This window comes from Dermochelys coriacea, chromosome 2 (genome assembly GCF_009764565.3).
Source record: "Dermochelys coriacea isolate rDerCor1 chromosome 2, rDerCor1.pri.v4, whole genome shotgun sequence".
Lineage (NCBI taxonomy): Eukaryota > Metazoa > Chordata > Testudines > Dermochelyidae > Dermochelys > Dermochelys coriacea.
Genome location: NC_050069.1, coordinates 195,337,651 through 195,363,826, shown reverse-complemented (window position 1 = coordinate 195,363,826; position 26,176 = coordinate 195,337,651). Strand labels below are relative to the sequence as shown.

The window sequence follows — 26,176 nt, the reverse complement described above, 5'->3', positions numbered from 1 at the left end:
CAGTGGGTTATATTAGTAGTGGTTTCCTTAACACCTTTAAATTACCAGAAGTTAGCTTTACAATCACCATTTTAAAATAGAAGTAAGCTGTGCAAAGTTGTTGTGAATACTGGATGTGGCAGAATGTGCTTGGTTCTTGGTAATGTTTAACTCTCGTGTAACCAGTCCCAAAGCAGTGCATTCACTCTCCTCTTTTTGGTATCCCTTCATTTATCAGTTACTGCCATAGATTCATCACTTCAGATAAAGACTAGGAAATCAGATCTCAATAAATGTGCTCTTTATCAGTATGTATCCTTTCTATAAAATAAAACCCATCCTGTCAGACACATTCTTTACTGTGTTCCATGGCTGCTGCACTCTTGAAAATAGCCCTCAGATCTAATAATGATCCAAAAGGAATTTAGTGTAAAGTAACAGTAGATGTGAGAGAAAAATTTCTGAAGACGCCAAGCTACATGAAGGGGAAATGAGAAAGTGACCACACTACACTTGAGATGAGACTGTATTCACTGAGAGCTTATCTGTGTTTTTTTTAAAAAAAAAAATAATGATCAGAACATGACTAAGAGCATTCTAGCTAGATGTGATGCTGACAATGGCTTTGGACAGTGTAGATCAAGACAAATCCTATTCACCATTATCTAGTTGTGATTAAACCTTGGTCCCAGTCTTACCAGAACTAGATGATATAATACCCAACATGACTTGCTGTAGTTGTTGCCATACTCTGCCACATCACCTCTACTCTAGTGCTTCCAGTCACATTCATGCATGGTAAGATTTTCTAATGTAGACAGCGCCTAAGAGTAGATCATGATTTATGTGACATGGCTTACAAATGTTGCAGAGCCTCCTTGTAGTCATGGTACACTCTGCTTCACTAATACCCTTAGATGGGGATGTTCTGCCAAACGAAATGGGTGTGGTTTTTAATTTAATCTCTGCAAGGGCTTTCAGAGTTGGTCAGGCCTTGTGTACACTACATAGTTTTGTCGACAAAAATCAGCTTTCATCAACAAAACAGTGGAGATATTCACGCTGCAATACTCCTGCTGCCAATTTAACTTTCCTGCTACATCAACATCATAAAATCACCTGTATGAGCGGCATAGAGCTTTTTGCAACAAAGTTAAAGCAATACAGTGTTGGTGTAGACGTTGCACTTGCTTATGTCATACCAGGTGGCCTCCAGGAGGTGTCCCATAATGCCCAATGTGACCACTCTGGTCAGCATTTTGAACTCCGCTGCCCTGTGGCCAAGTATACAGGCATGCACCCTTCCCCCTTTAATGGCCCAGGAATTTTTGAAATTCCACTTCCTGTTTGCTCGGCCTGAACAGCTCACATCGCATCTTCCCAGCCTACCATGCTGACTCCCAAACATGCTTCTGCCTGGGGTACACCGGAGTTGTTGGATCTGCTGGGTCTGGGGGGAGAGGAGGCTCTGCAGTTGCAGCTCTGCTCCAGCTGTAGGAACTTTGATACCTACAGGCAGATTGCTCATGGCATGTTGGAAAAGGGGTATAAAAGGGACATGCAGCAGTGCCATGCTAAGATCAAGGAGCTGAGGCAGTCATATCAGAAGGCAAGGAAGGCCAACCGTCACTCTGGTGCAGCACCAAAAACTTGCCGTTTCGACAAGGAGCTGTACGCCATCCTCAGCAACAACCCCACCTCCACCGCCAAGAGCCCTGTGGATACTTTGGTGGGGCTGGAGGCAGTGGCCAGCGGAGTCAACCCTCAGGATGAAGTATTGGATGAGGAAGTAGAGTTGGAGGAGGATATGTTCAGTAGCATGGCAAGTCGGGACCTTCTTTTTGACTCTAGAGGGGTCTAGCCAGTCATGACAGTCCATGCCTGACACAAGAGAGGGGAGCTCTGGTAAGTATTCATTTTGATATAATACTGCATAGTGCCATGAGGTAGAGCTTTCCTTTATTTTGTAATATGTTATAAGTGGGATAAGGGATAGAATTAATAAGCATGGCACTGTTTGTGTTTGCTTCCCATTCCCTTATGCAGCGGAGGCCCTGTGGAAAAGTCGGTTAATGCAGACCGGGATTTCATAGAAATCGTCCGTAGAGATCTCTAGGAAACTTTCCTGGAGGTACTCTGCAATCCTCTGCTGACCATTCCTTGGCAGAGCTGCTTTGTTTCTTCCCTCACTGTAGGCAATTTTATTGCACTAATCAGCAATTACTGCTGCAGGAACTTCTGAAGCCGCACACATACAGAAAATGCACCCTGGCATCCTCAGTTACCCTCAGGAGTGCGACATCGGCTTTGATCACCCCTGCCTGTGGAAAATGGTGCCTGAATTTATAATAGGGCCCCATGGCGCTTGTTGTGATTCCCTTTGCCCCATCTTGCCCATTTCTCCACCCTGGGGTGAACTCACCATGTTTAGGGCATTTGCCAAGTTGAGTGCTTGCCAAGGGACAGTGAGAAAGCAGTGTATTTCGCTATTATGATTCAAGGCTGTGAGTGCTCTCAATACTGCTTCTGTTTGTTGTTTCTTGTGCTTCTGCAGATGTGCCTTTGAGGGACACCACCTACACACCGGTGGAGTGCCTCCAGCAGATAAGGAGGTGAACCAGGAGGAATAAGAGGACATGTTTATAGAAGTGTTGCAATCATCTGATGCTGCAGATCGCGATCACAGAGCATGCAGAGAGACAATAAATGAAAAATTAAAAATGGATAACTAGGAGAGGAAATGGGCAGAAGTTTATGATAGAGGGGCAGGAGCAGATGATAAAGCTGATGAAGGACCAAACGGATGTGCTAAGGTCCCTGATTGTGTTGTAGTCAGAACACATGCGTGCTCAACTCCCCCTGCACACCAAACAGAACTGCATTCCATGCCTTCCTCAAACTCCTCACACACGTTCGTTATAAGTTCCCGACCTGTCACAGTACCCCTTGCGCTCCACCCCTAGGGACAGGTTTCAGAACGAAAGCTGGACTTGCACACAACTTTTGAGAACCTCGTCAGTGTCATGTCCCTTGTAAGAAATGGAAATCTATGTATTGCTGTATAATAAAAGTATACTCTTTCAAATAAAACGAATCTTTATTTGTGTCCTACACACGGTGGTTGTTGCTGGAATTCATACACAGTGGCAATCGGCACTTTTTCAGACTACAATTAATGCTCTGGCACCAAGCATTACAAGGATCATTCAAAGTGGCAAGTAAACAATGCCCGGCTGGATGCATTACAGAAACACATATTACTGGGGGTCCATTGTCAAAATGCTGCTTTAGAGCCTCCCTGATTCGCATAGCTCCCCATTGAGTCCCTCTAATAGCCCTGGTATCTGGCTGCTCAGAATCAGCGACCACGTGATCTGCCTCGACGCTCCACCCCATGGATACTTCCCCCCCGCCTTGGCTTCACAAATGTTATGCAGAGCACAGCAGGCTGCTATGACCATGGGAATATTGTTCTCATTGAGGTCTAATCTGCCAAAAAGGCAGTGCCAGTGACTCTTTAATCTGCCAAATGCGAAATGACCCCGGTGATCCACCAGTGCCTGCATTACCATGGAGAAGTAGTCACAAGATGGTCTGGGGCCAAAATTGGGATATGTGGGCCATTTATCCCCCCGCCTCAGTTATGGAATCCCTTTGCTGCAAAGCTATGCATTATTTTCCACACATTGCCAAGAGTCACAGTCTTGACAGTCACAGCAATCGTACCAGGATGAGATTAATGGCTCTGCATGCTTGTGTGACTGCAACCCTCTCGGTGGACTTTCCAACTTCAAACTGATTCGTGACTGACCGGTAGCAGTCTGGAGTTACCAGCTTCCACACAGCAATCTTTACTTACTTCTCCACCAGGAGGGCAGCTCTCCTTTTTGGCATCCTTGTGCCAGAGGGCAGGGGTGAGCTCTTCTCACAGTTCCAGGAAGGTGGCTTTGGGCATCTGAAAGTTCTGAATCTACTGCTCTTCATCCCATACCTGCATAACGATGCGATCCCACCCCTCTGCTTGTTTCCCAAGCCCAATAGCAATGGTTCACCATCTGCAGCTGCTCCATGAATGCAAAAGCAATCTGGAATTGTTTCTTTCCATGGCACGCAGCAGGGCAGGCACTGCACATTCCTGTTCATATTCTCAGCTCATGAAATACTGCAGGATCATCTGCGTTGTGTTCATAACGCTTATCGCAAGATTGGAGAGCACTGAACAGGATCCATGCTTTCAGACAGAGATGGCAGGTGCAGAGTTTACAGGGTCTGTTGAAAAATGGTGTGAAACAGCATAGTCGGAAGCCCATGGAATGATGGGATGGAGAAAACTACATCATGAGCCCGCACCCATGATACACTATGATCCGTTCCCAGAACTCCTAGCTGCAGGAGGTGGAGAGATGCTCAGTGGGATAGCTACCCACAGTGCACTGCTCTCTTTCAGTGCCAAAGCACCAACTGTGGATGTGCTCCACCGATACAAGGAGCATTGTGTGAACATGCACAAATGATGTAATTATAGCAGTTTATGATCATTGGCGTAACTTGTCGACTTAACTCTTTAGTGTAGACGTGGCCCTCGTTAACTAGGCTCTGCTATACCTTTTTAGGCAGATAATCTGAGGGCCATTCTACACTTAAAATGCTGCATTGGCACAGCTGTAGCACTTTAACGAAGACGCTCTAAGCCAACGGGAGAGAACTCCCCCATCGGCTAAATCCACCTCCCTGACCCATGGTAGTTATGTCAGCAGAGGAAGCCCTCCCACCGACATAGCGCTGTCTGCACAGGGGGTTAGGTTGGTATAACTGTGCTCAGGGATGTGGATTTTTCACACCCCTGAGCAATGTAGTTTTATCAATATAGCTCTGTAGTGTAGAACAGACCTTAGGGACTAGACTACTTTAGGGGAGAAAACCAAGTTGCTGGTTGGAGCCAGAACAGAGAAGGAGCTATCTTGTTTATATTCTGTTTGTATTTCACCGGAATCCTGTAAAATAACTAGAAATCTCCCAGAGGGTTCACTTCCCTCTTACACCCCTCAACCCTGCCTGTTAATCTTGGCTTCCTGTGAAGTTTCTCTCCAGATGCACAGACTCTGACCATGCCATAGTTTACAGAAGTGATGGTAGATATTTCTTTCTGTTTGACATTTTATACAAAAGTTTAAAATTAAATGTAATTCAATTTAGTGTTTTGAAACTCATGGGGAAATAACAAAACTGTTTACTCCAGTTACAGGATGTTTTAATTGATGTATTACTGCTTTCTAGTATGTATGATTGTCATCTTATCTGAATTTTAAAAGATAGAAAAAAAAACTGAATGGATGTTATTCATAATACCTTTATCTTCAATAAATACTTTTGGAAGGAGGTGAGACACAAACATCCCTTATCTACTGCCTAATCTCTTTATTTTAGAAATGCAGGCAGGAAACAAGGGAATCTGCCTAGATTAAATGGTTGAGAGATTAATATGCAAATAAAGACTTACCGCTTCATAGAATCATAAACTCTAAGACAACTGATTCCATACTTCATTCTTGAAGTTGTAAATTGGTTGGGCTCTTTATTTTTCTTTCTAATGGAAGTTCAGCTATTACATCTCAAGTTTCCAGTTTTACAAGTGAAGTAAAAGGAAATCAGAAATCAGCTTTGCTGTTCAGAATAACTGAGCCGGTCTCTCACAACCAACATTTGTATCCTTGGCCTTGAGCCCTGCACACTTTTCTGGTTTGGGAAGCCATCCAAACAAATACTTTCATTCTTTCTAGCAGAGTGTAATTTAAAATGTACTAGTGTCACCTTTGCTGTGTTAGGTCGGTCTACACTGTAACTGGGAACATGCCTCCCAACCCAGGCAGACAAACTGTCACCCACTAGCTTCACTTGACCTAACATGCTAAAAATAGCAGCATAGATACTAGTACAGGTGGTGGCTCAGGCTAGTCGGAGGGCTTGGACTCGGGTAGCTAGCCCAAGCTGCCACCCCTGTCACAATGTCCACACTGCTATTTTTAGAGCACAAATCTGTCTACCCAGCCTGGGAGACCTGTTCACAGCTGCAATGTAGACATACCATTAGGGTATAATGTTTGGAAATGCACAGGTACTATTAGGTAGGTTTCATCTCGGCATGAGGCACCAAGCCTGTTGATGGTAACGTGTCCTGGTTGGTGGGAGGTTGGTTTCTCACCTGGAGATTGCCTGTCAGTAATTTCAGCTCCCCCACACACCTTTTTAAATCATTCTTTGGCTAGTAGGGTTAGTCCTCAGTTGGAAACTTTAGCAGCCAGCTATACCTTGTGTTTAAACTGGTGGATTGGAGAGTGGGGAGATACATTTTTAAAAAGGGAAGTATGGGGTGTGTGTGCATATGTATATATCAAGAAAGATTTGGAGAGGGATGAAATGAGAGACAGCAGATGTAAGGGAAGGAGTACAGAACACCAGGCAGGGAAAGAAAGAGCAAGGAATGTAATGGTTTGGAGGAAGAGGAAACAGACAACACAGGAAAAGATACAACATTATCTATTTTGGGAAAGAAAAGCAGGAAGAAATGGAATGAAGCCAGGAAAGGAAAGAAGGTCTAACAAAAGCAAGACAGAAGTAGTAAGGTAACATTTTTTTAAAATAATTAAATAGAAAGTAGACTGATAATGTCTCAACTAAATACAGCACCCAGCAGATGATATACAAGTGCTTTAAATTGCATGGGGCATGACAACAAATGTATTTTTCACCCTAACTAATAGGCTAAATCTGCGAGATATTAGGGATCAAGTACATTTTTCTGGCATAAAGTGAGATGGTGACAGAAATGGAACTCTTAACCACAGAACTAATCCATTGTGGTTAATTCATGAAACCCAGTTTTTAAAGTTCAGAAAAACTAGATGTGGGACTTACCTTTAAAGCAGAACACTGTCAGTATTAGTGACCCCAGGCCATGCAAGTTTTGTATTGCTGCAAGTGGCTATGTCAGCAGAAAGCTGAATTCCCTCCAGATGCTCTAACAGAGTAAAATGTCAGTGTTTATTACTTGAGCCATAGCTTTATTTATTACATCAAATATGGCAGAACATTGAAGAAAGATCATTGTAAGCACTTACACAGATTTATTCTTGGATTATAAAATTGTTTCTCACTGTGGTCAAAAGAATTGTAGTCCTTCAGCAGGCGATAAGAGAATGCTCAATGGGAGTGCTAGCTGAATGAAAGCTAATTAATTTTTTTCCAAATGAGGAGTCTTACAGCCCAATACTACCGGGGAAGTTACTGTTCTTTGGGATTTGTTCTGTGGCAACCCAGATCTAATGAAGTTCAGGACTATCTACAGATGTCCAGTTTCTAGCATAAAAATCAAATACAAATTTTGTCCTGCGCATGTAACAGATTCATGCCAGAGTTAGACAAACTGCTAATGTGAAATCTAACGTCAGACTCAGTGGTTCCTGTTAGGCACAGACCTTTCTTGAGGGTGGTGTGGAGCAGCATGGCCCCCAGGAGAGCATTGGAGGATGCCACTTTGCTCAAAATGGTGTCCACTGCAGTGCAAACGTGCACGCACTATGCATGCGAGGTCTTGCTGTGTGGGGCAAAATGGCATCCTCCACACACTAGGGATTTCTGTGACCACATCTGCTGATGTGACACCATTTGGGAGTCATGACCCACTGTTTGGGAACCACTGACATACTGTGTCAAATACAGTTACAGCTTTATGTAGGGTGGCTGATCCCTTCCCTTCTACTTCCTATAGAGTAGGCAGGGAAATAGTGCGCTTATGATTTACAGCTCTCCCATTAGGAAATCTGTTAGAAATCCAGTTTAAATCTCTTCTGGCATTAAACTGATAGTCACTAAAAATAAATAAATAAATAATCAATCCTTGAAATATATCCAGCGCTGCAGCAACTGCCTCCCTGCCATCAGGGACACTGCGGGGCACCTCCAGAATGAAAGAATTTCCATGAATTGTTTCTTATATTCTGTTCTAATCTGGGAGGACATTGGGAAGAGAGAGTTGATTGTCTTCAAATCCCCTGTCCACCCACTCTGAAGAACTTAGCAGATAGTTCTGAGCCTGATTCTTTACTGCCTTACACCTATGAGATAAGTGGGCTGTGCGGAGACGCATCAGAGATGGATTTTGCTGTCCTGGTCTTTGAAGTGCTCACTGTTCTCTTTCTGCTTGTTCAGCAGTTTTTTATGCCTCAGTTTTGGAGACAAAACTGTTGTGGTTGACCCCCTGCTCTATGGGGGTAGAGCACTGCTAAATCAGTAGTTTCTTCCAGTGCTTCTCATTATTTGTATTGTGGTAGTGTTTAAAGACCTCAGCCCTCTTATGCTAGGCGCTGTATATGCACAAAAAAAGACAGTCCCTGCCCAACGAGCTTACAATCCAAGTAAAAGATGAGACAATATGGGGTTGATCCCGGTTAGCTCTTCTTTTTTGATTTGTACAATAAGACGGAGACTGAAGATGAAGTATTGTTTGACACTTGAATAAAGGATTTCTTTTGCAGCTTTGGCTGATAACAGGAATTTTGTCCTTTATCATGGTTTAGCTGCAAGATTCAGATTCATAGCTTCCCCTGCCTTGCTGCCTCCAGAATTTCTCATTAAGTCTCAGTCTTCTAAGTCTTACTGTGTAACTAGATTCCTCCTGCAAATCTGCGTTTAAGTGTAAGCCCCTTTTTTCTAACGGAATCTCAGTCAGCCTTGCACTCGTGTTGCATTGGCTGCTTGGAAACCTTAGTAGAGAGCATCGTCGTTGATTTCAGAAGTTCTCTGCTAATATTTTCAGACTACAGGTAGTTCCATGTCTTTTCCCCTCTCTCTTCTGCCTCCAGTTTCTCAGTTTTATTCTCCAGTTCTTCTAGATGTCTATTCTACTTGGCTATCTCAAAGACCTTACACTCAATTTGATGGCATATATCTGTATGTATGTAATGCAATAACTTTTGAACGGCACATTTGATCAATTCCAAAATTTCATAGACTATTCTGGACATCAGTGGCCAGAATCTTATTGAGCTGGGGTGGGGTGGGGGGAGAGAGAAAGGAATCAGAGGACCAAAAGGAGATATATGGGGGGGGGATGACGACTCATGGAGCCCCTGACATCTGATTAGCACAGCCACAGCCTCAAGCACCTCTTCAATTGTCTACAGGCCAAACAACTGGCTGATGGTACCAATTAATGCTGTCCAACATAACAATACTCATCTCATGTCTGCTTGTCCTCCCAAAAGAGTTTAACTTGCAGACACCCTAAGTCACTTATCTCCCAGGTAAATAATGGTGGGGAAGATAAGGAGGAATGTGAGGGCATGTGGGAGGAGGGAGAAGGGGATGTACACATACCCCCTGGTATGGGGGAGGAGGGAATAGGGAGCAAACAGAACCCCTGGCATGGGGGCAGAATGGGGATTCTTGGTATAGGGCAAGGGAGAAATAGGGGTCATATAATCCCTGGTGTGTGTGAGGGGAAATTACAGTGTCTGGTTTGGGGAAAGGGGGGAAAGTAAGGGATGGGGTGCACACAGAGCCCCTGCCATGGGAGAGATTGGGGGGCCCTGAAATAGGGACTGGGGATAATGGGGGTGCACACAGAGTCTTTGGCTTTGGAGGGGGAGATTGAGGGACCCTGGAGTGGGGGCAGGGAAGAAGAGGGCACACAGAGCCCCAGGTAGTAAGGCGGGAATGCAGGGGAGAGAATGGGCTGTGCACAGAGGCCCAGGCATGGGCAGGAGGGGTGGAATGGAGGACATGGGGTGAAGTGGAAATGGTGGGGCTGCACAGAGCTGCTGACAGGGACAGATTGAGGGGAGTAGCAGGGATGATGGGAGAATGGTACACAAGGAGCTTGTGGAGGAGAATGGATGGATGTGAGAAGCCCCTGGTGTGTGCAGTGAGCTCAGTTTATCTCAGTATGAAGTATGCAACCCCCTAAAGAAGCATAACTTGAATTAAGTCTGCCCACTTAGGTCAGCACTGAATTTGGCCCAAAGACTCTAACCCTCCATTGCAGAGACTGTTTTTTCTTTGCAGTGTGTCAATTTTATCTTGCAGGAAGTCTGTCAGCTTGTAAAGCTTTGCTGGGCACAGGACTCTGCAGGCGTCTTAAATCAAGTGAATGCAGTGCTGATGAAAGGCGCTAGCTTGTTAGCAGGGGCAGCTGGAAAACGATAGTTCCATTTCGCAAAATATTCTGAGGTTTTTTAATTTTGTTTTTGTTCCACACGGGAACAAAAACAAGAGTCGAGATCTTTCAAAATGTGGAGAGAGAGACTATTCCAGGGCCGTCTGCCTGATGTGGAGCAGAGACTTAAACTGAGGTCTCCCACTGTGGTGTAGTAGAGGCAGAACACGCCAGAACAGAGTTCCGGTTCCAATACACCATTATGCCCCACCCCCTGCAGCATGGGGACGGGTTAGAGGGCCATGCTGGTGTGGGGACGCTGCAGTTTAGGACCACGCTGCCCACAGTCCAGGTGGCTGCCCTAACCACTGGGCTATGGAGTGTCTCTCTTTCTCTCTATCTTGGTTTTGACAGAAATTCTATTTTGGATATGAGAAACCTTCCTGTCTAAAGGTTTGTTGAAACAGATACATTTCTGTGAAGTTTTGGTTTTGATGAATTGGCATTTTTCAGTTGAAACATTTTGTCAAAAAATTCCTAATCTGCTCTAGTTTTTAGAACTAGGCTGAAGTCCTTTTTATCCACAGGACAGGTACAGCACAGGCAGAAGCAATGTAAGCTTTCCACAGTGTTCCACCAATATGCCACAGTCCTGCAGCAGAGGGCAGGAACGTAGCCAACTTCATTTTTTGGGTGGGGGTTTGGAGAGAGACTTTGTCTCTTAGCAGCCCCCATGTTCCCCATCCATTGTGTCTGTGTTCTGAATCTTTTACTGCAGATAGCTCCTCATGGGCTCTCATCTTGCAGGGAAGTGGTAGTTATCTGCTCCTTCAACTGGAAATCTGTATGCACAATGTACTGGTTGTTTGTTCTTCAAAATCCAACCCCCTCTGCTGGGCATCTGCCTGTAGAGGTGTAGGGCAGCTGTCATGCCATGGGTCCATACAAGATATCCCAGTGAGAATATCAACTACCACTTTGGTTGCCACAAGAAGAAACTGGGCCACCCCATGTCTAGTGCACTAGTATAAGTTAGACCAGTGGTTCTCAACCTTTCCAGACTATTGTACCCCTTTCAGGAGTCTGATTTGTCTAGCATACCCCAAGTTTCACCTCACTTAAAAACTCTCTGGCCACCAAGCTCTGAGGCAGCACCACCACCACCTGCAGCGCAGAATAAGGGTGACAATGCCAGACCACGTCACCCGTATGTCACCCTTCTGCACTGCTGCTGGCGGTGGCGCTGCCTTCAGAGCTGGGTAGCTGGAGAGCGGAGGCTGCTGGCTGGGGCATTCATGTTGTTTGTGGTGCAGGAGGACTATTCTTTAAATTTCACTCCTGTCCTGCCCCACCTTGCCTTACCCACTCCCACTCCTGCATTGTTTGTTTGAATTTTTATCCCACTCCTGTTATTATGGCAGTGGGTTCTGCAGGATCCCAGTCCTACTGCAGGGCTCTAGAGCCTCTTGTAAAACTAAGCAAATAAGATGACTTGACATACCTCCTGGAAGACCTCTGAATACCCATACAGTACACATACCCCTGGTTGAGAACCACTGAGTTAGATGATAGGATGGACTGACATTCTGTTCAATAGAGGGCAGTAGTATTCATACATATTCACCTTTTATGCAAGTATGTCCTCAGTCTGTAGAGATGTATAAAGTAATAATTTAATTTCTCATTCAAACTTGCATAGATTTTGGTTGCAGTTGGTGAGAAGTTGAGGTTTTAGCTCCCTCTTCCGTCCAAAATACAGATGTCTTTTTTGGATGAGAATATGAACTACAGTTTTCTCTTGAGCATGTTTAAATTATTCTGATAAAGGATCCGTTCAATAGAAATTTGAGGGATTACAGTGCAACAGTTTAAAGAGTAATATCTAGTGTTAAATAGAAAACTTTTGAACATTTTGCGGAATCAGTATTTTACAGCACTTAACTGACTTAAGAGGAACTGAAAAAGTGAAAAGGTCTTAAAAAAATGAACACTAACAAAGTTTATAATAAGAATATGCTGGCGTATGTCATGGTTAGAATTGTTTTGACAGATTGGTCTAAATTCTGCTCTCCTGTGCAGCTCAGTGGGATTCCGGGGGTACAGTGAGGGCAAAATTTTGTGCATTAAATATAAATATTTAATAAATTCAGCCCGTTTTGTGCTTTGGGGATTTTTAAGGCTGTTTTATCTATCAAGATTATGATTTGTCAGGTGAATAAATGTTCTTAGAAAACAGAATGAAAAACTGCCATTTAAAAATAATCAATATTTGTAATTCTGCCACCTCAAGGTGTATATTGTTTTTCATGAGAATTTTAATTATAAAACAAAAAATTCTTTAGGTGAGTGAACCTATATTAGATGTTCTTATTATGATACTTTTTATGTAAACGGTAGTGAATTCTTACATATTAATCGTATTAAATTCACTTCTGATCTTTGGAAAACAACAATTTCTAGGTGGTTTTCAGCTAGGAGCAGGGTGGGTTCATTTAAATCAAAGCAATTGAAATCACCGATTTGAATCGTGATTTAAATCAGCAAGTAGAAAGTCTTGATTTAAATAAATGATTTTAATTGAGTTTTGCATTTGTACTTCAGTTATTTTCCTGAAGAAAGGTTGATTGTCATTGGTTAAAAACTATTAAAACATGTTGATTTGCAACTAAATATTGCCTTTACGCTAAATTTGGTGCATCTCTTTGCTAACCAGCAATATATATAAACGGTGATAGAGCTTAATTTACATTTATTCAGCTTCTTAATTTTTACATTTTTACTATGTTAGAAAATGGTGAATGATGCATTTCTTATTTACTTGATGACTAATTTTTTACTTGCAATTTATATCAAATTCTGTTCGGATGGAAATTCAAATTCAATTGAAATGCACAAAAAAGCATTTAATTTTTTTATTACTATTAAATAAATCTGCCTTAAATGTGCTGGATGTATAAGAAGAAAAAAGTTAATCAAAAATGTTATCAAAACATTTTTTGCATTTAAAAATAACTGATTTATTAAACAAAGGTAATATTATCTGTAGTTAGTGAATTGAACTATTGTTTTGAGTCACTATGTCCTTCAAGATTTTAGAACTAGTGGATCTCATCTTCTCACATTTAGTTTTTATTCATAGATTGAAAGAGGCAAACGAGCACTCCTGCTTCTTCGACTCCCAGTTGGTTTCTTAACTTTGAATGGACTAACCATTGTATTGAACTAACTGAATAAACTGAAATAAGAAAATATTCTGTATGTCAAAAGCTACTGCTGTCAAAAGCTGGTTTAGCACTTCAACAAACTCTGGTTCCAGGTGCTTAGCCAGTGACTTCCACCAGTCTACTGGCATGATTTTCTTTAAAACTTTGCAGCAAACATGTACTGCTTAATGTTATTTTATATTTAATTTAAATAATTTCATAGATTATAATAAGTTTAGGCCTTGATATGTGTTGTCAATTTCAAATTTAATCATAAATAGGTGTATTTTGAAAAATAAATCTGTATTTAATTAAATTAAAAAATCAATATTTTAAAATTATTTTTAACTCATACATTTTTATCGACTATGGCTAGAAGCAGCCATAGGAGTAAGTAGGCAAATGACCGTAGCTGCTGCTGCTGCTTTTTTTTTTTTAAAGTCAAGTCCTTTGTAAGTCTGCACATGACATTAAACCGCAGTGAGTACAAGCTACTTGATGTTAATAGTGTAATGTGACAATTATATGTAGTTCATAGGTGATTTGTCAGGTGTGACAATCATAGGGACAAGCTATAAAATTCCTCTACTTTTTTATATATTCTTTTTCATATTATGTGCATCCTACATTCTTTCCTTTGGCTAGTGGTAAAGAGGTAAATTGAGTTTAGTTTGGCCCTATTGGAGGCAGATCCTCAGATTATGTATATGAGAAGTCCCAATGAATGCAATCATATGAATAAGAGTACGCATATGAGTACTTGCAGGCTCAGTACCTCGGTTTTTACAGCCTTTAACAGTTTAGGCCCTGATTAACATTTTCAAAAGCACTTACGTGCCTAAAACCCTGTGAAAAAGCTAATGGGATTTAGGCACCCCAGTCACTGAGAGCCTTTTGAAAACGTGACAGTCTGTCTGTATTTGAGATCTCTTTCTGGTTATTCACTACACTCTGAGACCTCTCCAGCTCTTAGGGATCCCACTGTTGCATTTCAGGTTGGCCGGTGGCAGCGCTCTTACTAGTGGTGGGGTGTTGCGGTGTGGAACTTGCTCACTTCTGACATTTGTCTCTCTATGCTTTTAAAAATTATCTCAAGATATTTATTTCAAAGGGGTTTTTATTATCCTCACTGTTGGTTCTGTGCTCATTACTTTCTCCTTCTGTCTGTACTGGGCCCATCTAAAGTGCTTTTTACCTACTTGATTTTTAAATGATGTGTGTATTTGAATTGTTCTTCATATTTTGTATGAAGCACTCTGAGCACCTGGGGGTTGCTAAATAAAATGTATTATTCTGTCTTTCAGATATCACTGCTGATTGGATTCATCTGTGTAAAGAATTCAGCGTGGACAAATTACAGTGCATTCATCTACTTTGAAACTGTCACCCTGGGTGACTTGATTATGATTCTTGTCTTTTATTTTGTCTATCTTTTCAGAGCATACAGAATGCTCACCTGTATTAGTTGGCCACTTGCGGTAAGTGACATTGGTGGGATTGCTACACTGCACCTCTCGCGCACTAACCTCTTTAGTTGCTCTATCTGGTTATTTGTGGTGCCAATGTTTTTTTTTTTTTTCTGTTTCCCTTTCTTCTTGTCCTTTATGAATCCTTTGACCAGTCACTTCATCTTTCATACTGCCTGCTGAACTGGAGCATGCTGACACTCTCCCATATTCTTTGAGCCTGATTCTACTCTGCCTTACACCAGTATAAACTGAAACTAACTTATTTGAAGGCAACAGAGTTACTTTGATGCAGATGAAAGAAAATGAGAGATCTTCATGTTCAGTGCTCTTCTTAAGTTAGCATTGAGCAGATGGGCCCTGAGTCAAGAAACATTTTAAAGTTAAGGATGAGTGTAAGTTAACACATGCATAATTGCTGTCCTGTATACAGATGCTGTGGAGCATAGGAAGCTTTACTTCCTTGAGGGCAGAGTAATTGACAAGCTATAGATGGCCCATTTTAAGACATGCTGGAAAAAAAAGTCTGTGTGTGTTTGTGAGAGAGAGAGAGGTTGTGTTTGTTTGTTTTTACTGTGCATTTGTTTCCAGTTTTAAAACTTCTTCTAAACTATGTGTTGTTTTTGGAGCTGATCTCCAGTTCTTCCTTGTTCCTTGGCAAGATTTATTTCAGCAGCTTTTATAGTTACTGTCCTGTTACTTGTGCTTCCAACTGCTGAGTTGCATTGCTTTTTCTGCTGTTAATCTCAACCACTGGAGGGACTGATGACACTTGCAGAAGACTGGGTGAGCGGACAAGTGCACCGTAATCATCATCATAATAATACACTTCTATACCAGTCTTCATCCATAGACCTCTGCAAAGGTGGGTGAGCCTTATTATCTCTATTATAGAGGAAGAAGAGCTGAGGTCCAGACTGGTTATGTGACTTGCCCCAGATCTCTCGCACACTAGTATCAGAGCTGAACCCAGATCTGACCATTTTGCCACATGGATTGCGTGCCACTTACAAACTTTTCTGTTTGCTCGCCTTACTCTGAAAAGTGGTAGCATCTCCTTCTCTGCAGAGTTGTCTGACAATTGTGGTGTAATTTCAGGAAAATCTTTCAACTTTTTGCATCAAAACTTGAAATTTCTATGAAAAATTCCATCAGATTATGAGTTGTGACAGCATCTGACCAGCTCTACTGACCATGCCTGCAGCTATGGGAAAAGGAAAGCTTCACATCAGAAATACAGCCATTCCGTCGGATTATTTCTTATGCCATCATTCCCTTTCACTAGTTATTTTCTTCTATTTTCCTCTTTGCTTTATTTCCTTCTAACCATTCTCTTTCCTTCAAAATCCTCCATACTACTGATGTGTTATGTTACACTCTTTTCCTCCCCAAGAGTAATGTACTTTTGGGTGTTGATGCAGTTTCATTATTATTTGTTGCTGTTTTATCAGGAATTGCTGTGTTTATAAAATGTAGCATAACAAATGAATGGGTTACCAGTCTGTAGCAATCATGAGCCATGTCCAAAACTTCAGGTCTGCAGATCCTCATGTTTACAAGATGTTTGAAATCTGAATTTTCCAGATGGACACAACCTTAATAACTGATCAAATCTTGGATCCATATGCTTGCATATTATAAGATAGCCAAAATTCAGATCTGAATTTTGTAGCTGGGACTCATGTTGAACTCTGATTATAACCTGATATTTTGTACTTGGTTAACGCAAACAGAAAAAGCTTGTATTACAAATAGTGGCTGACAGTGAATAGCTGGTGAAATTTAAATCAGTGGCAATTTTTCCACTGACTTCAGTGGAGCAGGGATTTCACCCATTTATATAGTGGAGTCTACAGTCAATGTTATACATCACTTTGGTTTTCAAACTCCACAAATTACAGATAAATGCAAACGAAACACAAAGCTAAATACCACAGTTGTGATTATTTGGTGACTACATATAATAACATAACACTTATGTGAAAACAATCCTATTAGGAATTCTTAGATCTATTGTTAAATATAGGCAAGGCTCTTGGGAGATTGTTGGGTATCCATTGAAATGCTAAGTTAAATGTATATCTGCTGTTACCCTACATGAAAATTTGGCCCTTTGAGTCTGTATAATAGGTATTACAAAGGGATCTTGCATTCTTATAATGTTAATTTCTGGAGAAAATCTAGGCAAGACTTCAAGTTTCTTTCAAAGTATTTAGCCTGTTTCTACTTTGATATAACTTTTATTAGGGTATGTCTTCACTACCTGCCGGATCAGTGGGCAGCGATCCCTGAGCACTGTCCCGTTGATTCCTGTACTCCAGCTCCGAGAGAGGCGCAAGCGGAGTTGACGGGGGAGCGGCAGCAGTCGACTTACCATGGTGAAGACACCACAGTGAGTCGATCTAAGTACGTCAACTTCAGCTACGTTATTCACGTAGCTGAAGTTGCATAACTTAGATCGATCCCCCAATACTGTAGACCAGGGCTAAGTCTTCACAGATGTGGCAATTGCATCTTTCCTCTCGTGTTCATTATATTGGACAGTTTCAGGCCTGATTCTTCACTGCTGATCTGATTGTGAAAAATTGGTGCAAAATACCATCAGATAAGAATGGTAGCATTTTCCATCCACTTTGCACAGGTGTTAGCAACTGGAGAAGATACAGAGTAATGGGGAATTGGGGAAGTTATGTTACAACTGCATGACTAGGAACTAGTTACACTACCTCATCATTGAATTAGAATTCATGTACTCCACCATGTTCCAAAGAGTCTACCAAGTCAAATATAGCCCTCAACTTTCCATCCCACCCCACCCCAGTGTCTGGCCGTTCCTAGGATTTCCTGTAGGATGTTCCTGTCTCATCTCTTGGTTTCCCATGGCAGAGGGTCATGTCCACCTCTTATATCCTGGTGGAATTAACACACTGTACAAACTGCAGTGAGTCAGCAGAACTTACTTAGCAGCTTTATACAGGGCTCTAACTCTCACTAGCAGGTCAATCAACAGATGAGTCCCGCATCCTTGTGCGAGATCCTAGATCTTGCCACTCTGTTACAACATGCCTTCATTATGCCTAATGATGCATTAATCTGTCTCAGAATGAGACAGAAAGGGGGAAAGTCCTGCCAGGAAATTTTGAAATTAAAGAAGGAGTTAGACTGTTTTTAATGCAAACTGTATAAGTAATTCACTGGACTGATGTCAGATTAAGGAATGTGCACATACTCCTTTCTTACTGTAGATCAGCATTAATTTTACATCTTCCCCCTTTTTATTAAAGAATATATTTACAATTGCAATCCCCCCCCCCCAAAAAAATGCATTTCCCAACTATTCAGGCCTCTTCTGTTTTTGCCTAAAGATAAATGTTAGAGGTGTGGATTGTATGAGAGACCAGTTCAACCTAAATGCTCAAAAGTGACTAGTGACTTTGGGTGACCCAATTTGTGAGTGTCCAATTTGAGACACCTTAAAGGAGCCTGATTCCCTTGAAAGTGCTGAGAACTCCTTCTCTGAAACCAGCTGCGTCAATCACCAGTTGAGTACCCAGAACTGACTGGTAAAAGTTTTGACTAGTAAAAAATAAAAAGAGTTTTGAAAGTGTAGGCTGAAGTTCATGTTTAATTTCTCTGTCTCTCTGTGTTGATTACAGAAGGACCTGAACCTAAATTCTGGATCTGTATAGCCCCCAAACTTCATGGGGTTTTAAAATCCAGACCAACATCCAAATCTTACAAGGGGCCCAAGGTTTTTACAATGAACCGAACCAAACCAAACTCCTGGATAGAAACCCATCATACATGGGAAGTGCTTAAAATCCTGATCCAAATATTGTCACTTTGGCTTATCTCTCATTATAACCAGTGTCCTCTCAAGGTATCATGTTCTATTGCACATAGATCACCTGATTAAAAGACTGTATGAATTTTCATATCTTAGCCTTTCGTTTAAAAACTTGTGTGTTGGAGGAGGTATATTAGATTTTGTTGGCTGCAGTTTCCCGAACATGATTTAGTTCCTTCAGCCAGGAAGGGAGAGACTCCTAAACAAGAAGAATTTCCCTCCAAAATACAGTTATACATGTTCCAATCACCCAAAAGAATCCACTTCTGTTCCACAGAACTCATAAATAGTCATCGGGAGTTCAGAGAAGCAAAGCTGTAATTGAAGAAGGAAGAAAAGGCACAAATAGCAGCATGACAGTTTGCAGTACTGATATAGAGAGCAGAGCTGGGAGGAGACTGTGTTTCTGTGTTTGTGAAGTGAATGAGATTTCACATATGTTCAGGGCTTGAGAAGAGTGTAAAGAGAAACTGGAATTTCCATTCTATGGGAAATTCTAACATTTCTTAAATATTATTTTTGTTCTGAATTGGAATGAAAAGCTGAAACTTCCAGCAAAAAAAAAATTCTGATAAATATAGGTTCAAAATTATCACAACATTTTGTTTTGATCATGTCTAATTGATTAGATAATGTCAAAACATTATAATGTAAACCATAAGTATATATATGATAAAATATATTGTCTTTATATTATTACAAAATTAATATTTAATATAATATAAAAGCCCAAACAAAATTAATTGAAACAGTAGAGTTAAAACAAATCATTATACCTTACCAAAATGAAATGTTTTGACATTATTCTTAGTGAGAAAGGTGAAACAATTTGTTTTAACTTTTCTTCATCTAAAATGCCATTGAAATTTTCCTGCAAAATGCTTCAATTCTGACAAAACTGAGTTTCAGGGGGAGAAAGACTGTCATAAAAAATGTTTCAACTAGCTTTATCATTTAGCTGTTCTTCTGCCACATGCAATGTACACTGTGCTGGAGAGGTTCTTTGGAAACTTGACGTTAGATATGAGCAAACTTGTTTGTTTGCGGGGTGGGTATCTGGTTTTGTGGGTCCTTGCCTATGTCCAGTTGTGTTTGTGGTAAGTTGCTAGTAGATCAAGCAAAATTTAGCTCTGTTAAAGACCTTACTATCATGGGGGGGCCGGGGGGAGGCGAAGTATATTCTTCTGTTTACCCCTAACCAACCACATCCTGAAATCTAATTCTGTTTCCTTCCCCCCACTGAGCTGCACTGAAACATGCCACCACAGCCAGCCAGCCTGCCTGCCTTTTGTCTACCTGCTTGTTGGTTTGTTTAAATGCTTTTCTGATATGTTTCCCTTCTAAACAGTGCTATGTTTGTATTTTCAGGAACTTCTCCATTATTTAATTGGTACACTCCTTCTTCTCATTGCCTCTATTGTGGCAACATCAAAGAGCTATAGTTCAGCAGGACTCATAGCTGGAGCGGTAAGGCTGTTCGTTAGATAAGTGTTTACTAGTCCTGACACTTTGTTACTCTACATTAGGAATTTATTGCTTTCAGCTTTATTTTCTTTACAGTCCTGTCTTGTTTGGTCTCCGTGGGTGTACTGTCTTTTGGCTTGTTTCAATTAACATACCATAACTACACAAAAGAAAATTGATTACTGTGGGATTCCAGTTCCCTACACTGGGGGAGATTAGACATGTTAAAGAGATAAAACACAAGGCTCTAGCTGCTGCAAAACACAAAGAACCAATGGGTTTTGGTGAAGGATTAAGTGACTTTACTTCACTACAAAACACAGCAGTTTGTCAGTTTAGCAACAAAACTTATCATGAGCACAGCATCCCTGTGCTCTGCTCTTTGCATTTGCTCCCTACTTAACAGAGTCCAGTTCAAGATCTGTGTCATGAGAACTAAAGCCCAATATGGGATTGGCCCTAGCTACCTCTAAAGTCACCTCTGCCTCCCCAGTCATGAACTTCCACAGGGACTGATTGGGGGAGGCTCCTATATATGGAAAATTGAATTTTGATGGGAACGGGATTTAGACTGTGAAACTCACTCCACCAAGGCCCAGACCCTCAGAGGTATTTAGATTCTTAAATATTTTTGAGGCTCTGGGTTTAAATGTACAACTCATTTCTTTGACTCAGCTTTCCCTTGAGTAAATTATTTACATTTACACACATTTTAAGAAATCTTAAAAATGAATCAAGCTACAAGCAGCAAAGGGAAAAAGAGGGAGATTGTTGTTTGTTTCTGTTTTTAAATACTTGGGAGGTATTAGCATTCAGCACACTTTTGGGTGCACAGGGTGAAAATTGCCCATGTACAAAGATCCTGCATGAGATCTATGTACCATTTAAAGCCTTCGTAAACTCTAATTTGTGGGTTTAAATGATTCAGATGCTTCATGCAGGCACAGTGGGGGGAATTTCCCCATCAATGAATAAATTATGGAATTTGAATGCATGGGACGCTCTACAGTGTAGATAAGTGAACACGCTTTCTTTTTACCTATACCATTTCTTTTAACAGACGTTTGGTTTCTTAGCTACATTCCTTTGCGCTTTGAGCATTTGGTTTTCCTACAAGATCTCATGTATTACTCAGTCAACAGGTAAGAATCAAATGTTAATACTAGGCAGAATACTTCACAAATGGAATATTTACATTTTCCATGGCAGAGTTTGTATAGAAGAATTTATTAATGTTCTCTGTGATGTAGCTCAATATACAATGCAGTATTTTAGCATGGTCAATTGACACAGTAACTTATTAACAGCTAACAATAACAACATAACCTACATGTAATAATCAGTGAATACTCCATTTCCTCATACCCCCCAAAAGAGTTCGTAATGGCTTCCTGCATATTTTTTAATCAAATAAATTAATTTGCTTGTGGCAAACCAAACTGACTCTGACTTCCTTTTTAAAGATGCAGCTGTATGACTGTTTGGCCACTGCAAGATGTTTGTGCCTTTCTAAAAGGGATATCAAAGAAGAGGGTCCACCATGTGCCAGCAGGAGAGAGTTGACATTTATGTGATTGGATTACATACAGTAGATTTGAAGATTTACTTGAACATCTTATGCAAGGAGAGAAACCACCAATGTTGGAACCAAAGAATTTGGTGTCAAAACAGTTTGATGGCAAAATTGTTTTTTTGTGAGCTTTAGAGAAGTGCTCTTTCTGTCTCGTAAGCTGGTCTGTGGCTCCTAGTTGCATGCAATGAGAATATTCAAACCTCCTTTGGAAGAGTTGTTTAATTAGGATCTGTATGATTTTAAAGATGGAAAGATGAATTCTGATTTCCTCCATGCATTTGCAGAAGGGAAATTCTGCAAATTCACCTCTGATTATTAATCTTCAAGGATAATTCCTTTAACAAAGCAACTCTTTCACACCAGTCTGTGCCTGGGAAACCTGCCTTAAGTTCTTTTACTTTCTCTTTTGTGGTCACTGATATTTTTTACATCTGTTCGGCCAGCATCAGAAAATCCTTTTTCAGGAACCATGTCTTGGACAACTCACTGTGAATGCTTCCTTCTAACCTCAAATGTAAACTGAGTTTTCTAGATGCCAAAATAATTAATTCTGTTCCTACATTTTTAATATACAGTCATTCATAACCCCCAGAAAACTCTTTTTTTTTCTCTGTACTGTACAATAGGTATGCAAGAACATGTGCTTAGTGGTGCACTAAGTCTGTTGCTTTCCTCCTCATATATATGTATTTGCATATTTCCATTCTCCCCTCCACAGAAATAACTCATGGAGAGGGTAACTGTGAGTTTCCCAGAAATTATTCTCTCGGGGGGGAGGGAGGAAGAAGGGGGAAGAGTGTGTGTGGGTGCATGCATACATTTCTCCTAGAGTAGAACCATCTTGCTCCTCCTACGTAACCTTCAATCTGTATGTATGCCTCTTACCTCTGCTCTGTTAAAACTGTTCTTTCAGGGACACTGTGTCTAGTGTGGCTGCTCTTGGATTCCTCCTAAAGTGGGGTTTCAGAGGAGGAAGAGGGAAACAGTGCCAGTTAATGCAACCTAATTCTGCACTTACCTTTCTCTATTGTCCCCCTCGTCCGTCCTCCCCCCCCCCCCCGCAGTTCTAGAGATGAGCAAATCCTGAGCTCCCCCTCCCTACCCTTTCCCTAGTCCATCTCCACAGAGCCAGAAACTCCCAGAGCCCTTTTCAAGAAAAGGGGAAGTGTGGCAGAGCTCTCCTCTTCCTGAGTTTGTAAATGAAATTGTGACTGACCTAATTTTTACATTTGTATTGGAAAATTATTCCAGTGTAACTCTGGCTCATGAAACAGCCAGGGATAAATGTGCCTTAAATGTTACAGATTTTTAACAACATCCCACTCTGGCCTGGTTTTGTGCCTTACAGCTGTGTCTGGTATTTGTTCTGTTCACTGCAGATAGGATGTCTAAATTCACACAATTAAAAAAAAGTGCTCAGGAATAGTGCTGCTGCTCAGGAGAACATAGTCCCCTATTTATCTACAGCCCACTTGCAGTAGGGTGCTTCCTTGCTCTGCCTTGCCAGTACACCTCGGCCATGACCGGGCAAGTATGAGAAGAGTTAATTCTCTTTGCCTGCTCTGCTGAAAATGCCAACACCAGGGCTGATGCTGTGTGTGTTGATACTCGTTCACTGACTAAGCCTCCCTGAGTAATTTTACCCAACTTTTGGTGACTGGTCACTGACCATGATTTTGACTCGGACCCTAGAGGTTTAAGGACAGATTTCTTCCAGGGCCAGAAGGTGAGTATGTATGAGTGATATACTACTTCTCTTCCCCTCCTGTGAAGGGAATGCTCACAGTTACTGTGACATTCCCCAGGCCCTCTCCCCCACCCAGCCCCGTGGAAATGGACTTCTGACACAGCAAAGGCAACTACACACTGTCCTACATATGCAGCTTCCACATCCTCACTGACTATCGTAGCCATGCAGATTAGCCTGTAGGCATGCAGCGATGAGCCAAGAATGCTAACAAAAAGCTGAGATCTCTCAGAACAACGCTGGTTTCCACAGCTCTGTCCGTTCATCTTTCCTAGGCTTTCTTCCTACTGCAATGGTGTCTCTGACCCCTGTGCTGCATTGCCATGGGTGGGCCATCTCCACCTCACCAGACACCTCCCCCATCCCCCCCGCCCCAGGTTGGAAAAATTCCCAACTAGGAGTTCAATGCATCCTAAAGGCCATAGCATTTCTGGATATCGTTCTGTGATTGCCTGAAATGTGTTTTCTGGAGAACTAAGGGAAACTCCCCCTTTGCCTTGCATCTGTATGCAGAACAAAATGCTGTGAATTTGCTGTATAATATCAAATACAAGCATTTAAAAATTAATGATACATTTGTCTTACAGAAGATAATGGCTTGAGAATCAGCCTTTGTGGATGCCTATGCAGTTTGTGACAGCTTAATTCTTTTAATTGCTTTAAAATTGTTCAGTTTTTAATTGCGCACCTTTCAAATAGCGGTTGCATATGTTCTGCAAAAGCAGCTGAAAAAGATTCTTCAGAAAAGGGCCGAGAGGAGGAGCAGCAGATGACTGTGTCAAACGTGCACCCTCGAAGAGCAAATCATTATGCGAGTGTAGTTGGCATGCTGCCTGTGGCAAGGAAGGCTAGGAGAATTCCAGCGATTACCGAACAATGGTACCTGATACAAATACTGTGAGTGAAGGATTTTCAGTGGGTGCTGAAACACATTCCAAAGTGTTCCAAAATTCCAGAATTCCAAAGTGAGCACAGGAGGGGTGTCTCATTTAACTGTCACCTGTCATAACTACAAGTACTAACAGCCTTCAAGTTGTTGCACACCTGAAGGAGCAACAAGATAGAGCTAGAGAAGTGCTGCTTTTTAGCCTCTCTCTCCATTATTTTCATATTTCACATACTCTTTCCTTCTGAGTATACATTCTGCACCAGCCAAAGGAAAATGTTATAAATCGTAATCTGAGCCTTAGGAAGGTGGCATCAATTTGCAGGTGAATCACATAGCTTAAGATGAAGTATTTAATGCTTGGATCTGTAGTCTCCATAGCCCATACATGAGGAAAGCTGCAGCCTGGTCCATTTATACTTAAGGAACTTCAGGCCTTGTGCTCTGTCAAGGTGACAATGCAAGTCTCAGCTGGGTAAAGTAGGGGCATCCTGCTCTAAGATGCATATACCATCATTTGAGGTGACAGTCACCCCCCCAGTATGCATGGCTTCTACACACTGCTGTCATTGTTCTTCTGGTTAGAGCTTAGCATGCTTTTTTGGTGCCTGTCTCCTGTTGTCCCTCTTAGGCATATCAGGTTGCTGGGCTGTATTTCCACTTAGAACTATCAGAAACTCTCATCAAGTAGAGGTGTCCCCTCACCACACTTTGCTGTAGGTCCCACCTCAGAGCCTGTGTGCTCCCAGTACCTCCAAGCTCAGTGGTGGCCCATGGAGTACAGTAACTGAAGCCAGGGTGAGGAGGAGGAAGCGAAGGAAACTGCTTCACACACGATCAAAGCAGACACCAACCGCAGGTAGGGCATGGAGTTCAAGCCAGTACTTCCCCTTCTTATGCAGCCAGGGTAATTGTGAACTGCCATCTACCTCCTGCCTGCAGCCCAAGGGAGGAGCAGCAGAACTGGAGCCTGATTCTACATCAAACTGACAGTAGGAGAAGGAGAGGTCAGAGAGGAGTGATTGCCCCACACTCTATGCTGGTGGCTGTAAGTGGGTCCCTATAATTTTGTTTAGGGGTGGAAAAAGAGCATCTGCATCCCTGACTCTGGAAGACAGGGACAAACAAGATCTAAGTGCAAGAGGAAGTGTGCAGGGGGCCAGGAATGAGCAAAGGGGCTGGTTTTGAGGAAGGACTGAGGGCCTCAAATCAGTTTTGCGATTTGAGTCTTACACTGAGAAGACATTTATCTATGAACAGGTTGTGTAGCTAAAAGCCATTTGTGTTTCAATGGTGACAGGACACTCAACAAAACATGTTGCACACTAGGTGACAGAGGTATAGGAAGTAGTCTAATGAATTGTAAAAAGCAGAATGTGATGAGAGCATTGCTCTTTGTTGTGGATAGGGGTTTTTTCCCCCATGTAAAGAAGCAAAGATCCCAAAGTCCATGGGTAATTCAGAGGACACTGTACTTCATTTCCTTAGTGTCTTAGAACAATGCAGTTACTTCAATTTCAATTCAGGAAGTGGTATAAATGCAGGAACTAAACTACAGCAGCATCTTACAATCCATAGATATTAACAGTTACTATGGGCTAGTCTGCATTGGCATAGCTATGTGTCTCAAGGGTGGAAAAAAAAAAAATTTACTCCCCTGAGGCCAGCCTAACCTCTGGTGTAGCCAGTGCCCTGTTGATGGAAGAATTTTTCAGCTTACCTAGCTCCTGCCTCTTGGGGAGGTGGATTACCTATCTCAGCAACAGAACTTCATCTGTTGGCATAGATAGTGTCTACCCTGAAGCACTGCAGGTGCCCCATAACAGTTTAAGTGGAGACAGATCCTTAGGGACTGACC

General features: G+C 41.8%; 1 protein-coding gene across 1 annotated transcript in view; it reads left to right on the top strand.

The window, feature by feature from the left end:
* The window catches only part of CMTM7 (CKLF like MARVEL transmembrane domain containing 7), a 39,047-nt gene extending 13,094 nt beyond the window's left edge, over positions 1–25,953 (top strand). The window contains exons 2-5 of the mRNA XM_038392279.2: positions 14,640–14,813; positions 20,017–20,115; positions 21,173–21,254; positions 21,576–25,953. Of these exons, the coding sequence (XP_038248207.1) occupies positions 14,640–14,813; positions 20,017–20,115; positions 21,173–21,254; positions 21,576–21,589 (369 nt within the window). The 3' untranslated portion in view covers positions 21,590–25,953. The remainder of the gene's footprint in view (positions 1–14,639; positions 14,814–20,016; positions 20,116–21,172; positions 21,255–21,575) is intronic.
* Positions 25,954–26,176: the final 223 nt, after the last annotated feature.